Source organism: Montipora foliosa, chromosome 6 (assembly GCF_036669935.1).
Source record: "Montipora foliosa isolate CH-2021 chromosome 6, ASM3666993v2, whole genome shotgun sequence".
Lineage (NCBI taxonomy): Eukaryota > Metazoa > Cnidaria > Anthozoa > Scleractinia > Acroporidae > Montipora > Montipora foliosa.
In genome coordinates, this window is record NC_090874.1 from 51,265,429 (window position 1) to 51,279,573 (window position 14,145).

Sequence of the window (14,145 nt, forward strand, 5' to 3'; positions counted from 1 at the left end):
TTGAGAAGCCGATGTTTGAGTCGTCACTCAACGCTCATCCGTTCAGTGGGGAGGAACGTTGCGTGACACACACTAGCAACTCGAATCTTGTTCTCTATTGTTCACAACTATCCTTCAATGATTAACATTACATCAGGTATGGCCGAAATATAAATATTGTTGTCAGATATTTACAAAGGACACAACGAAATTGAATACATTAACAAGTTTAAGCAAAACGTTACTTTACTGGCCACCCGTCAATAAGTAAAAAATTTACTGGTGATAAAATGGAGGAACAAGTAGTTTTGCGAGCTGGTGAGGCAGTTATCAACAGAAGAAAACTACTTCGCAGGCGTAGGGAGAATGCGGTAAATACCATTAATTTTCTTTGCAATTTTCTCTCAGTCCGTCGCTTTGACCTAAAAAGTAAGGCTGTCGACAAAAGCCTATTTAAAAAAATGAATATAAATGACATCCGTTTTCAAAAGAGAAGCTCAAGTAACGATTTAAATCAACCTGGCAACTTCAACAGTTGATTTTTATCAGGTGGACATCGCGTGACCGGAACTTTCCACTTCGGTTAGAATCGAAAGCGAACGGGAAACGCCGCGGTCTCTCGAGCGCTTTAAGTTTTAGTTGACTCATAAATAACTTTCGGATTGATGGGGCACTCTCTGGAGTTTTGGAAACAGCCGCAGTCAGGGCGCTCGATCGAGTGAAGAGAGCGGTAAAAAAAATCGCATGTTCACTCCACTGCATGCATAGAAAGAAACCCACCCGCTACTATGGTTGTTTTCAGTTCAAATGAGGCCTAGGAGGAGGAAAGGTCGGCTAATCAGCGACCAAACAATCCAATAAGCATTAGTTTCCAAGTTCAGAAAAATTCTGTCTCGTTTAAATTGTTTTGGAGTTTATCTATTTTAACAAGGAAACGATATAATTTTCAGGAATTTTCAACAAAGTTATTCCGTGATTTTGGTGATTAAGGAATTGGTAATCAAATATCTTGTTCACGAAGCTCATCGGTTCTTGCGATTTTTTGATCAGATTTACATCTTGCATTTTTCACATTTCCGCATACAGCTTCAAACATTGCGGTAAATCTCTCATTACGCATGGTCATTAAGTCATAATTGAACTATGGAGGACGTTCATATACTGAGGCCCCGTCTACACGGTATCCGGATATTTTTGAATCCGCAACTTTTTCTTTCCGGATTCAAAATATTGCCATCCACACGTAGCGTATTCAAATCGAACTTGCCCGTCCACACGTATCCGAAACGTATCCGCATTCACTCTAGTACTCATTACTCCTCAAGGAAACAGAGGTAACAGAGCATGCGTCATAAAGAAGTAATAGTACCCTCGGCAGCCATCTTGAAAATTGATTACCCTCTTCACCCTCTAAGCTGAATTGTTTTAACCCTTTCGAAATTTAGTTGATTGCTTTGTTTGTAAATATAATTCGTTTGATTTGGTTTTTGAGAGCCAAAGTTGAAGCTTAATTGAGGATGAATCCATTTCGGACGGTTTTATCATAACTGAAATTTCCCCTTTGCACCACAAGCATTTTTTATCGAATCTTTCTTTTATAACTAGTAATAGATGACACTACAGCAGCCCCCGCTGTTAAGCCTGGTTTCCATATGATTTGCAACGGTCTGAAATCGGTCTGTGACACGGTCGTAATGGTTGGGAAAGTTGACAGACCGATCAGCAGACCGTTGCAGATCATACGGAAACCAGGCTTTAAAGTGCTAATATGATCGAAAAAAACAATTTTTATTTTTCTTTGAATATCAAGACTAAACAGTAACTGATCGAAGTTTTAAGCCTTGATTTTAAAAAAAAAGACACCTGTTTAAGTGGAATTTTCCTGTTTAATGGTCCGTGAGGTGTCCTGGGGTATAGTTGGTCATTTGAAACTGGGTGCTTTTCATTATTCCTGACCATCAGGTCAGAGACCAGTGGAACTAACCAAGGAAAAATGGAACGACATTTTTTCATCAAAAGTCAATTTCCAACCGGACCGAAGCGTTCCATTTACGTTTCGACCGAAATTTTGGTTAGATCACGTGCACAGTGGGTGGACTGGAAACGATGATTTTCGTAAAGAGAACACCACGTTTCGGTCGGACCGGACCCACCGGCCATGACCGATCAAAGAGGACCACCTCCAGAGGTGGTCCCAAATATTCCGGTGGGACTGGATCGAAACGGACCCTACCATTTGACTTTAGCCCGAAATTTCCGGAAATTTTGGCTTAGTGGAAAACACTCGCTGTTATGTTAAGTCGACGCCATGTGCTTGATTTTTAGTTAATGTTTTGACAAGGCTTTTTGACTTTAATATACCACATTTTGGCGAGGAAAGAATCGACCCCGGGTGCACAAGCACGAATGAGCAAAATTGAATTCTAAAATGCCCACGTTTGGTTAACTAGATGGGTATAACGACACTGTCGAGAGGATGAGGGCAACCTTCGCTACCCATGGCTTACCAGACATGGTAGTGTCAGATAATGGGTCTTGTTTTACAAGTAGTGAAATCAAGTCATTCCTTCAGAAAAATGGCATCAAACATGTTACTTCTGCACCCTACCACCCAGCGTCAAACGGCCTCGTGGAGGGAGCCGTACAAACTTTCAAACTAGGGATGAGGAAGTAAGGTGACGGCACTGTCGACACCAAGTGAACTAGTTTTCTGTTGTGCTACCGTATTACCTCTCACAGCACCACTGGTGAATCACCTTCCCAGCTACGATGGGGGCGAAGTCTGCGGTCCCATCTAGACCTACTACGACCAGATGTAGGGGCAAAGGTCCATGCAGCACAGTCAAGGCAAAAGAAACAACATGATCAACACAGCCAGATGCGTCGAGTAGAAGTTGGGGATGCTGTAAATGTGCGTAACTACTCCGGTTGTCCTAAGTGGATCCCAGGGACCGTGATCCAAGATATTGGCCCGTTGTCTGCAAGAGTGGAGCTGCAAGATGGAATCGTGGTTCGTAGACACCACGACCGGTGAGCTACCGTCCAGCGGGAGACCCTTACCCCGGGCTACCAGCCTTTTTTCCAAATCCGCTGGTGGAGGAAACTGGGAATCCAGGATATTTCGTGCATAATGTGAACAGTCCCGAAATCACCCATGAAGGAAGAGAATTACCAAGCGGGCAGGCCACTTAGTCAGGACAGGAAACCCCAGCAAGACGCTATCCATCGAGGGATCGTATACTATACGTATCTCATCCAGAGAGAGTAGAAATACTCCCAGTCGCTTAATGCTACGGAAACCGGAGACAAGCGCAGGCCTGATGGGCCTTTCTAGGCTCGTAACAGAGACTTTACCTTACTCGCCGATTCCATGTTACCCCTGATCAAGCAAATCGAGATTTTTTTCTGCCATACTGACTGTATATTACAACTGTAAGTACTTATTAATATAAGCGCGAGCTCCTAGAGTGCCTTCTTTCACCTTCTGGGTGAAATTCCTGCGGGGGCAATAAATATCTTTGTTATACCTCCCAACTCAAATACGTTTTCTGATCGGAGGAGAACGTGTCACGTGTCATTGGTCAAAACTTCATGACGCCCTAGGGCGAACAAAACTTCATGACGCCCTAGGGCAACAACAACTTGAACTTTCGACTCACACGTGATCAGGTCGTGCACCTTTGAAACGGCGGCAAATCTGTACGCCAGCCGACGTCAAGCAAATAATTTTTATCTGTGTATTGTTCTATTTTGAGTTGGGAGGTATAAACAAAACACTTAATGACTGGCCCCTCGGCAAACAAAGAGTTTTGTTTCCCCTCGACCTCAATGTTTCCCTCGGCTTCGCCTCGGGGAACATTGAGGGTCTCGGGGAAACAAAACTCACTGTTTTCCTTGGGGCCAGTCATTAAGTGCTTAATAGGGAGCTTAAGCAACGACAACGGCGACGGCAACGGGAACGTCACAAATTTGCTTATTTAGTGGGCAAAAACAATAGCCTTGCACGCCATGCACGTGCGTTTTTCACTTTTGTCCATTTCTTTGCCGTCGTCAGCAAAACTACAACGTGAAATAGCCAAATTTGAGGTTTTATGGACAACGTCATTACTTGAGGATAAATTTTCATTTTCTGCCCTAAATTGAGCGCCGTTCCTACCAGCGTCATTTTTGAGGAACTACCACACCCTCGTCATATTAAAAAAGTTGAAATAGTAACGAAGCGATTACAATAACGCGAATGTATATTTTGAGATGACGTTCTCGTTGCCGTCGCCGTTGTCGTTGCTTAAGCTCCATAATATCATCCGTAGTACGTCACCATTAACAATACAACTGGTGCATGTGTTAATGCTTTCCGGGGCAGGGTCACAGGAAAATGTTGCGTGACGTTATCACGACGTTTACACTGAGACAAGTTGTTTTCAATGGAAGGGTCACGTGCCCACCCTATTTGATTTAGAGCGGGAAAGAAGACGAGCCGTCGTCTGTGTCCAGTGTTGTTTACAAACATGGCGAACTCTCTTTAAAGTGTCAGAGAAGCACTTGTTTTTGCTTATTTTGACGATACTATCGACGATGAAGAATTTGCAGTTCTTTCTGCGGAAGCGACTGAAATGAGTGTACGAAGACGTCGAGCTCGTCTCTAGAACTTCAAGTTGTTCAATCCCAAGAGCGCCTGTTGAAATCGTATGTAGTAACAATTGCAGGATTGATGATCTAGTGTCTCAGGTCGCTGACCTGAGAGCTACAGTAGTCTTGAATTTGGTCAGCATGACATTGCTGAAAACAAAACTATGATTGAGATGATTGACGTGAAAGTGCAGTCAGCTGCCAATGACATCAAGACGATTCATTGTTGCAGCAAAGCAATTTGCCAGAGAATGTAACCTATCGAAAATCAAAGCCGAAGAAACAATATACGCATTGAAGGCATAGCGGAGGACTCGTGAGACTGAACTTGAAAGAATACGGAAAGCAAAGTGAAGGAAATGTTCGCTCAGCCGAAGTTGAGGCTAATAGAGTCATCGCCATTAATCGAACGTGCACATCGAACAGGGAAGGGGAATTTGAAAACCGATGAAACTCCAAAATCCAGGACAGTTATTTGTAAATTTTATGACTCAGGAACACAAGAGAGATCATCCTTAAGAAAGCAAGACGAATCAAGCCTCCTGGTACCCTGCGAGCAGTTGGTCTCTCCTACGCTTCCCGAGAGAGGAACCACTGCGAGCAACTGTTTGATTTTCCATCGAGCATGTGCGAAGTACGTCACACCCCACGTGATCTATTTGAAATCACTTCGTCTTATTTCGCGGGAAATCACTACACAGCAGGTTCGCCCAAACGCAGCAGTTACGTAGCTGAACGCACGCGGAAGCACCAAAACAAGTTTACTAACTCGTTTTACTGGTTCAAATTTAATTTATTCGTCCTTGGCGCTGGACGGCGGCACACTCAAAGAAACTAACGGTTGCCGGCAGTGGTTTCTCTCACAGGAAGCGCAGGAGAAACCAACTGCTTGCAGGGTAGCCTCCTGGTATCTATATAAGCTTATATATGAAGATCTAGCAGAAGAAACAATGGCGAAGCGAAGGAAACTGCTCTTAAAGTTGAAGAAGGCGGAAGACGAATTTGTATTTTTGTATTTTTTGTATTTTTATTTTTTCTCCATTCATCATGATATAAAATGTTAGAATACAATAAAAGAAAAAAAGAATACAAGAATGGAGAAGGGCACAATATAGTAAGACTAGTTAAGGCCCTTGAAATACCTTCTATTAATGTATCATTTTTCGAGCACAAAAACGCAAGCACAAGCACTCACACGCAAGCACGTACACGCACGCACGCACCCACACACACCACGACTGCAATCAACTAAGTTCAATACTGAGCAAAATAATATTTGTAAAGTGCCTTTTTAAAAAGACGTTTAGATGAAATACTACGAACAGAAAGAGGGAGGTCATTCCAATAGTATTTACCAACAACGGTGGGACAAAACTGTGCCTTATATTAATTCTAAATTGGGGAACAAATAACTGTTGGGTAGATGCACTTCGTGTGGAATAATTATGACGCTCAGATACGAGAGATAATGAAAAGTTACAACTCTTATTATCACAAATATGTTCATACATAAATAAAAACGTATACAATTTAACAATATCACGAAATTTAAGTAAACCTAAATTAACATAGAGAGGGGTAACAGAGTCTCGTAAAGGAACATCATTCATTATTCTTACTACTTTATTCTGTAATCGGATGAGTTCAGATAATGGGCTATCATAAGTATTACCCCATAGGAGACATCCATATATGAGATATGGGTAGACAAGAGAATAATAAATATTAATTAAACACTGATTTCCTAAAATACGCTTGATCTTGGTCAATACATTAATATTCTTACTTACTTTATCACAGACATAATCTATATGATCATGCCACGACAAGTGACTATCGATAAAAATTCCTAGGTATTTGAAACAGGAAACTTGCTCTAAGCACTGACCTGCCAATATTAATGGTGGTAATAGATTATAGTTAATTTTCTGTCGAGGTTGAAAGACAATGTACTTGGTTTTTTAAGTATAAAGTTAGGGCGCGTTCGATTGACCCTATTCCGGAATAAGAATACGTGGAGTGATGATTAAAACGGTATGTTTGGCGCGTTTCGAAGCAGCAAGGATGATAAAAATATGTTTGAAATAGCATTTTAGCAGATGTTTGACAATTTTAATTCGAATTTCCGTAAAAAAGAAGGATTTATAACTTATATTCCATAAATTCCTATTCCGGAATACGGTCAATCGAACGCACCCTTAGTTTATTAGCATATAGCCATTTATAATTGCTAGGTAATTCTAAATTTATTTGAAGAAGTTCATCTATACTTATATCTGAAGCTGTTAGAGAAGTATCATCAGCGAATAATCTCATAGAAAAGAAATTGGAAGCCTGAGGAAAGTCATTTATATAAATCAAAAATAGTAGAGGTCCTAACATCGATCCTTGTGGTACACCTGAGGTAATATGCAAGTAGTAGAAGCAGCACCATTTAAAAAACTCTTTGCTTTCTTTTGTTAAAATATGATTTAAACCAATTCATAAGAGAATTTTGAATACCATAGTATGATAATTTGGATAGCAATGCAATATCGAATGATTAACAGTGTCAAATGCTTTACTCAGGTCGAGAAATATTGTTATAGCATAGCTACCTTGATCAAGAGATGTAGATATTTCCTCAATAAGATCAACAAGGCAGTCCATTGTAGTATATTACCTGGCTTAAAACTATATTGATTGGAAATTATAATATTTTCTATTGAAAAGTAATGCATAAGTTGGTTATATATACATTTCTCAAAAATTTTACTTAACACAGGAAGAACTGATATGGGTCTATAATTATCGCAAAGTTAACGAGAACCCTGTTTAAAGATAGGTACCACTCTAGCAATTTTTAGATTATCTGGAAATATCCCTTGTTTAATTAGACAAGTTAATAATATATGTCAAAGACGAATTGGCAAGATTGTGTATTCCTTGGGACAAACTTGCTGTTAGAGATAGACCTCATGTTGTTCACGTTTCTACCGAATCATCATTAAGTAGCTTAACTCGTCAACAAATGTCAGTCATGCGTAATATTACTGATACTATCCGTCCAAAGTCTTCATGTGGATCTATTTACGAGCTGTTAACAAAAATCATAAGGCTCTTCAATGTGGCAACTGCATGTTCTGGATCCACTGCAGATGCAATGGTTTGACGACAAATGATTATTGTCGATTTCAATCAAGTGTACGGTAAGGTGTTGTATCGGTATTATAGTACTGAATTGCGTCTCCTCTATGTTCCTCTTTCCCACCATTGACAATTATGAATTCTAATAGCCTCATGAATTGTAGGATGCCTTCTCACGGGTAGCTACAAAACAATGACCGAATATCCAAAAACGAAGACCCCTTCAAATTAGTTTTGAAATCACTTGAAACTAACTGGGACATGGTTCTCGACTGAAGAAGAACAAACCCTAGAAACATCAAAATTTGCGGTTTTCAAAGAATTTGACCCGCAGGGTGTTTGTTTTGTAGACAAGAAAACGAAGACCCCTTCAAAAAAAGAATTCAAGGCGCTTGATATCGTTCAAAACAACATTCTCTTCTAGACAGTTCACAGTTAGTTCCAAGTCCAAATCATTGCAAGAAGAAATGTCTTTCAAGGCGAAGGAGTGAAAGGATCCTCGCACTTCATTCTGGACAATTTAAGCAATTGTCTCTTGTAGACACAAAAAATTCAGGTGACTGGAACAGGATCCGAACCCATGACAAGTGCGAGGTTCGACCAACTTTGAACGGTCTTCCAACTAGCTTAACTCATCTTCTTAAATTTGTAGAGCCGAGTATGGAGGCGCCATGTTGGTATACTACTGAAGTACACCAACATGGCCGGAAACCTGTACTGAGAAAAGTTTCTGCTGTATAATGAGCTAGCAAACATTCGTATAGACACGTCTCCTGGTATATTGGCTGTTTAGGCCACAAAGACACGAGGGAAATCGATGTTTTTATATGCAACTGGCATGTTTTTCGAAAGCCGTCAACATGTCACGAACTGTGAAAAACTCTGAAATTCAACTGAAGTGCTCCAATTTCGAAACGAAGCACGGTACCGAGCTGAAAACATGCAAACAGATATATTTTTAAAACCTCTTGTAGCTGATCAAGATAAAAACTCAAAAGGCTCTTTAGTTTTGTATTTTATTTTTTTGTGATGTCATGTGCAACGCAAGAATTGGAGTCTTCGAGGTAACCTCTCTGATACCGACACTTCGGTCTATCCCTTTGGTGTTTGTATTAGAGAGGTTCGACTGTACATGTATCTACGCATACACTGTTTATGTCGTAGCCCCTACCTATGCCATCATGGTGGAAACCCTTAACAGGGTTCTTGTTAAATTGTATCCTCGGTGCACCAACTTAATCCTCCTTCCGGATTGACTGAGGGTGCGTTTTTTTGGGAAAATCCGGAAAGGGATTCTTGAATCCAAAAACGGATTTTGCGTTTTTTCGGCGAAATCCAAAAACGGATCATAAATCTAAAGTATCCACACTCGAGGAGGATACTTCTGATCACATCTAAATCCGGATTTTTGAGATTCACCACTTAAGCGTTTTCTTGGGTAAGGATTTGAAAAAAGTATTCTTGACAGGTGCCGTGCATGACAGTTTAGCCGAAAAGTTCATCTCGCGCCATTGTTACAGTACGATCGAAGACACGAATAGGTCGAAAATCATGGTTAGGTTTCCTGCAAATTTCACACGAGAAATCACACTAAGAGTTTCTTGACAGCAATAATAATGCTAGCATCTTTCCTACAGCTAAAAAGTGAACTTTTTACCGATCGCTAAGGTATTTATCTTTTGTGGTGGCATTTTCATTGAAGAATTTCTCCAAAACAAACCAGTGACCCCCTTTTTTTTTTTTGCACGCAACTCTGGGTTTGTTTGTTTGCGTTGTAACGGAAAATAATCCTTTTTCCGATTTTGCGGTTTTTTTTTTATTTTCCCAAAAAAAACGCACCTTGAGTTTATGCTACTCCGGCGCAAGGAGTCTCAAAGAAGTGAGCTCAACTAGAAGTCCCGGTGTAGAGATAGGATGCCTCTAGTGTTCATGTTGTATTTTTTCTATTGGGATCATCCACTTCTTTAGCCACTGCTACTGACTTGGATGATATCAACTCACTCCTATCTAGATCAATTTTTTGTTGTTTGTAAATCTCAACTTTTTTCTATTCTGTACTTGTGTTGTTTTGAGTTGAGTTCGAATACATTACCTTGTGTCTTGTTAGTTGTTGAGAAGGGTGCTTCATCAGAATATTCAATTTCTGACTAAGTAACTCGTTCCTATGCCATTCAACCATCCAAAATCTTTTTACTCTAAAACGTAATATTGTTTTTTTTCTCTCTTGCTAGGCAACTGTTGGTTCGGATTCTAACTGGTTCAAAACTATGCTCTTCGTATCTCCCAGTGCACCACTGAGTACCCTTCAAAAGTTTACAGTGCGGTCTGCGTTCATTGCCTACTTTGCTAGTGGTTTACTATGCACGGCCTTCCCAGATATTATCAATTTTGCCTTTTACAGCATGAAGGGAACCGGTCGTGACATTGATTATTTTCGGCTAAACGGCGTCGCACTTTCTCAAATTGGGTTCTTTTACATTGTAACTGGGAGGTCCCATGCCAAGGTTGCCGGAAACGGTGCGATTTTGGGAACTGTGCCAGAGAGACTGTTTTTTATCCCAGGGGCTTTGATATGGATGTACCAACAGTCGATGGTACCTCTCTTATTCGCCACAGCATTCACAGCGCTTGATGCATCATTTGCCCTCATAACCTACATCATCTGGTACCAGAATACACCTGGTGCTTCGCCCCTGAAGTGTCTAAAGGAGATAGGAGATGTTATGCTGCCGACCTTTAGGCCTATGCGAAATTGGTCTTCAAACTGCACACAGCTTATCAGCTATTTGCAAATGGCGGTTTCGCTTGCCTTTGCGTTCAAACCGGAGGTTGCTCGAGACTTGTTGGGTCTGGAACCCTTCGGAGAGGTTTCCAAGGGCATGATTGCTGTCTATTTCATGTCGAATATCGTGATTGGCTGGCTACAGGTCCTAGGAGCTGGAAATGGAAGCGGTTCTTCTCCTATTGCTGCGGTCTTTTACCGGCTTGTATGGAACGTCCCTTTGTTTGCGATTCTGTTTTACTTTGAAGGCATCGAGCGAGGATTTGCTGTAGCAGTAGTTGTTGTGGATTCTATTGGTGGACTACTCATAGTGTTATGTCTTTATAAAGATTCTTTGCAATCCAAAAAGATGAATTAAGCCCCGCATTATAGACTGAGTTGCTCGAGGCAGGTTTGTACTAAACCAAGGGTAAAGGGGAACCCTCAAACTATTTTAACATTGCTTTAATGGTAGCCAGTCGTTTCAGCGATGAGCCATAATTAGCCCGCGGGTTGCTCGAAGTTTGGTCAGCACTAGCTTTCGTTAAATACCATGACAACCTCTCGATTTCAAATTAACAGTACTTATCCAGATTGGCGCTGCCTATGCCTCAAGCAACTCGACCCAGTTAACGTCCTAAATCGTTTCAGATCTCTGAGTTGTTCGATTATAGTTACGTTTAGTTTCGGGCTTTGTCAAATTGCAAGTTCGGCTTGGAATTGATTTACTCAGGGTTTGTGATACGTTCTTAGCACTGATTTCAAGACAAGGGTTAGGATAAGGTTAAGAACTAGACGATCATTAGATGACCAAACACGTTAGCGAAATGGATATCGGCGAAACCACCTCAAACTTTCGAAAGAAAAAAGGTGCACTTTTTATCAATAGAGACCGCCGGAAAATAGGAATATAGTCTATAGTCACCAACAACGATAAAAGTGTACTGAAGGCATTTTTTACGTCTGGAACTGAGATTGAAAATGGATTGAAAGAAAAAAAAAAACTTTTTCTTCAAAGTTGAAAATCGTTTCTGGTTTTCCAAAAATATCGAAAAATAGCTAGGAATTTAACATGCAAAATAAAAGAAACACTCGTTGATTAGAGATTTAAACCCTACCCTAAATGAATAAGGAAGCAGCGAAAAGCTGTATCTTTACTAACTAGCATTAGTCCGGTTAAATCCCCTTTTTTTCTTTTATTTACTTTTATTTGTCGCATTAATTGTCTCTAAACCATTAATTAGTTACTTATGCCACACATAAAAAGTTCAAATTTGTAGTTAACGGTCATTAGCATTAGTCTGGTTTATTTCCCTTTTTTTCTTTTATTTACTTTTATTTGTCACATTAATTGTCTTTAAACCATTAATTAGTTACTTATGCTACACATAAAAAGTTCAAATTTGTAGTTAACGGTCACTTCTGAAGATGGTTGTCGAAGCATACCAAACGTTAAGTAAATAATTTCAAACAGTGCGCTTGTTTATGTTTGTCACTGTTGTTTGCGTCTTATCTTTGATTAAAAGGCTGAGATGACCAAAGAAAAAGAGTTAACACCCAATTAAATAGGCCTAAACCGGACAGACTTAGTATTTTACTCTGTCTAACGCTAGACGATTTTACTCGTCAGTGGGCCGGGGAACCCCCGGGAGTCAATGGGTTCATTTAACATGTATTGTTGGTTTTCACTCACGTGATCAACAGCCATGTTTTTTTTAACGAAAAAAAGTTTTTGTGACGACACCATAGTTGGTAGTCCTCTACTAACTATGACGACACTAAGAAGGGCTGCTGGGGAGCCGGCTTAACACCAACATGGCCGCCGTTTCTTTGTTTAGTGGCACCTACATGGCAGGCGTGACGTTATGTGAAAACCGAGAATAGCTCTTATTATATGACTAGCTCCGTGAGCGGGCAAGATGAACCAAATCGCGCGCTGTGATTGGCTACCCGAGCGGGCAAGATGGAGCTATCTTGCCCGCTCGGGATTTCTCACTTAGTCCCGCAAGATCGAAGAGCATATTTTGGTGTTTTAAGTCATATAATAAATCCTTTATTGACCAAGCTTGCTCGGTCAAGATGGCTAGATATTGGCCTCGTTCTTTTTTTGCGTAATTATGGACCGACACGAAGTCGAGGTCCATAAACACGCAAAAAAAGAACGAGGCCAATATCCAGCAATTTTAACCGAACAAGCTTGGTCCATAACCCATATATCTTGTTCGAGTAAAATTTCATTTCTTTGAGTTATCCAAAATGTTATCTGCGTGGTCGGCAGCTACAAAAAGGTACAACCACTCAGCGTGACAGTGCCCCTTCATTGAACGTGTCCAAACCCTTTCGGTTGCCATGGCATTTAAGTTGGTTTCAGTTCTTAACCCTGCATCTGCTATATTCGTTGTGATCAACATTTACGACGCATTGACGGAGTAATCAACAGCAATCATTTCCATGATTTGTGAAGAATCACATTATATGACACATTGTAAGTTACATGAATTACGCCGAAGATGTGCGGAGAGACAGCTTTCAAAAGTTGAACAAGACCAAGAGTGGACGCCAGTTGTCGGTGTTTCCGAGTACATGTAATGAAGCTTCAGAAAGACATGAGCGAAAGCTGATCACAGTGAATACCAGAATAAACCTATTTAAATATTCTGTTCTTCTTCGGGTTTCTCTTCTCATATGTTTTACATAAAATGCGAAGGCACACCGAGCTGACCGAGCACTGCTATTTTTTGGACTTTCGTAAAACTTTGTACACCATACAATGGGATTACCTAAAAATGTCTTTACAGCGATTTACTTTGATCCTGATCATGTTATAAATTGGTTTAATGTAATTCACCAACAAGTCTCAAGTTGTTTGTTACACAATGGACATGCATCGAATTTTTTTCTGCTCGAAAGAGCTGTTAAACAATGATGTCCATTGTCTGACCTCCTCTTCATAATTGGTCTCGAGCAAGAGAAATATTTTCTCTTGTGCTGAACTTTTTGTTTACATAAACTTTGTCAACTGGATCCAACTCTGTCACCAGTCTATAGTTCTTTACATCCAATTTGTCATCCTTTCAAAAATCATGAAAGGTCCAGAATTTTTGGCAAGATTGGGTCGATCTTCATCGTCCTTAATTTAAATAAATGCGTACCCTTGATGAGTTCCCGGTTGTACCCACTGTTTAGCTTAAGTGGAAGCAAAAAAAGACAAACAAGAAGAAAAACTATTTTTAAAGCTCCGTGCGTCCTAGCCTGCGAACACAGACGTATTTCCGGCGGTACGCGACTTTTCGGGGGAGAGAAACGACCGCCGGAAATACGTCTGCGTTCGCAGGCTAAGTGCGTCCTTTCAGGATTCCATTAACCGTTTCCCCCCCACTGGCACAGGCGTCAATAAATGTGGGCTCCTGCAGCTTGCTGTTCTTCTCGGTTTGCCAACTATTATCTCCATAGCTGAGAGCGAGCGCTTTACAAAACATTTATAGCCTGCGCGCAGCCAGACATGTAACTCGAAACCTAGGCCTGCAATGCAGGCTAGACATTTTAACGGATGCGGTCAGTGAGAACAAATAAACCTTAATTGCTCTTGACCATTAAGATTTAATGACTACCTGCGACGAATGTAAACGTCAGAGCACGTTATTATTGTA

General features: G+C 40.6%; 1 protein-coding gene across 2 annotated transcripts; it reads left to right on the plus strand.

Annotated features, from left to right (window-relative positions):
- The first annotated feature begins 195 nt into the window (after window positions 1-195).
- On the plus strand, window positions 196-11,971 carry LOC138007671 (uncharacterized). Of its 2 annotated transcripts, none has more exons than XM_068854711.1 (2): window positions 196-350; window positions 9,966-11,971. In XM_068854711.1, exons 1-2 carry the CDS (start codon window positions 270-272, stop codon window positions 10,872-10,874), a joined length of 990 nt encoding a protein of 329 aa, XP_068710812.1. In that variant the 5' UTR covers window positions 196-269; the 3' UTR covers window positions 10,875-11,971. The 2 variants fall into 2 exon arrangements, with proteins under 2 accessions (XP_068710812.1, XP_068710813.1); XM_068854712.1 differs by lacking the exon at window positions 196-350 and adding an exon at window positions 7,531-7,796.
- Window positions 11,972-14,145: the final 2,174 nt, after the last annotated feature.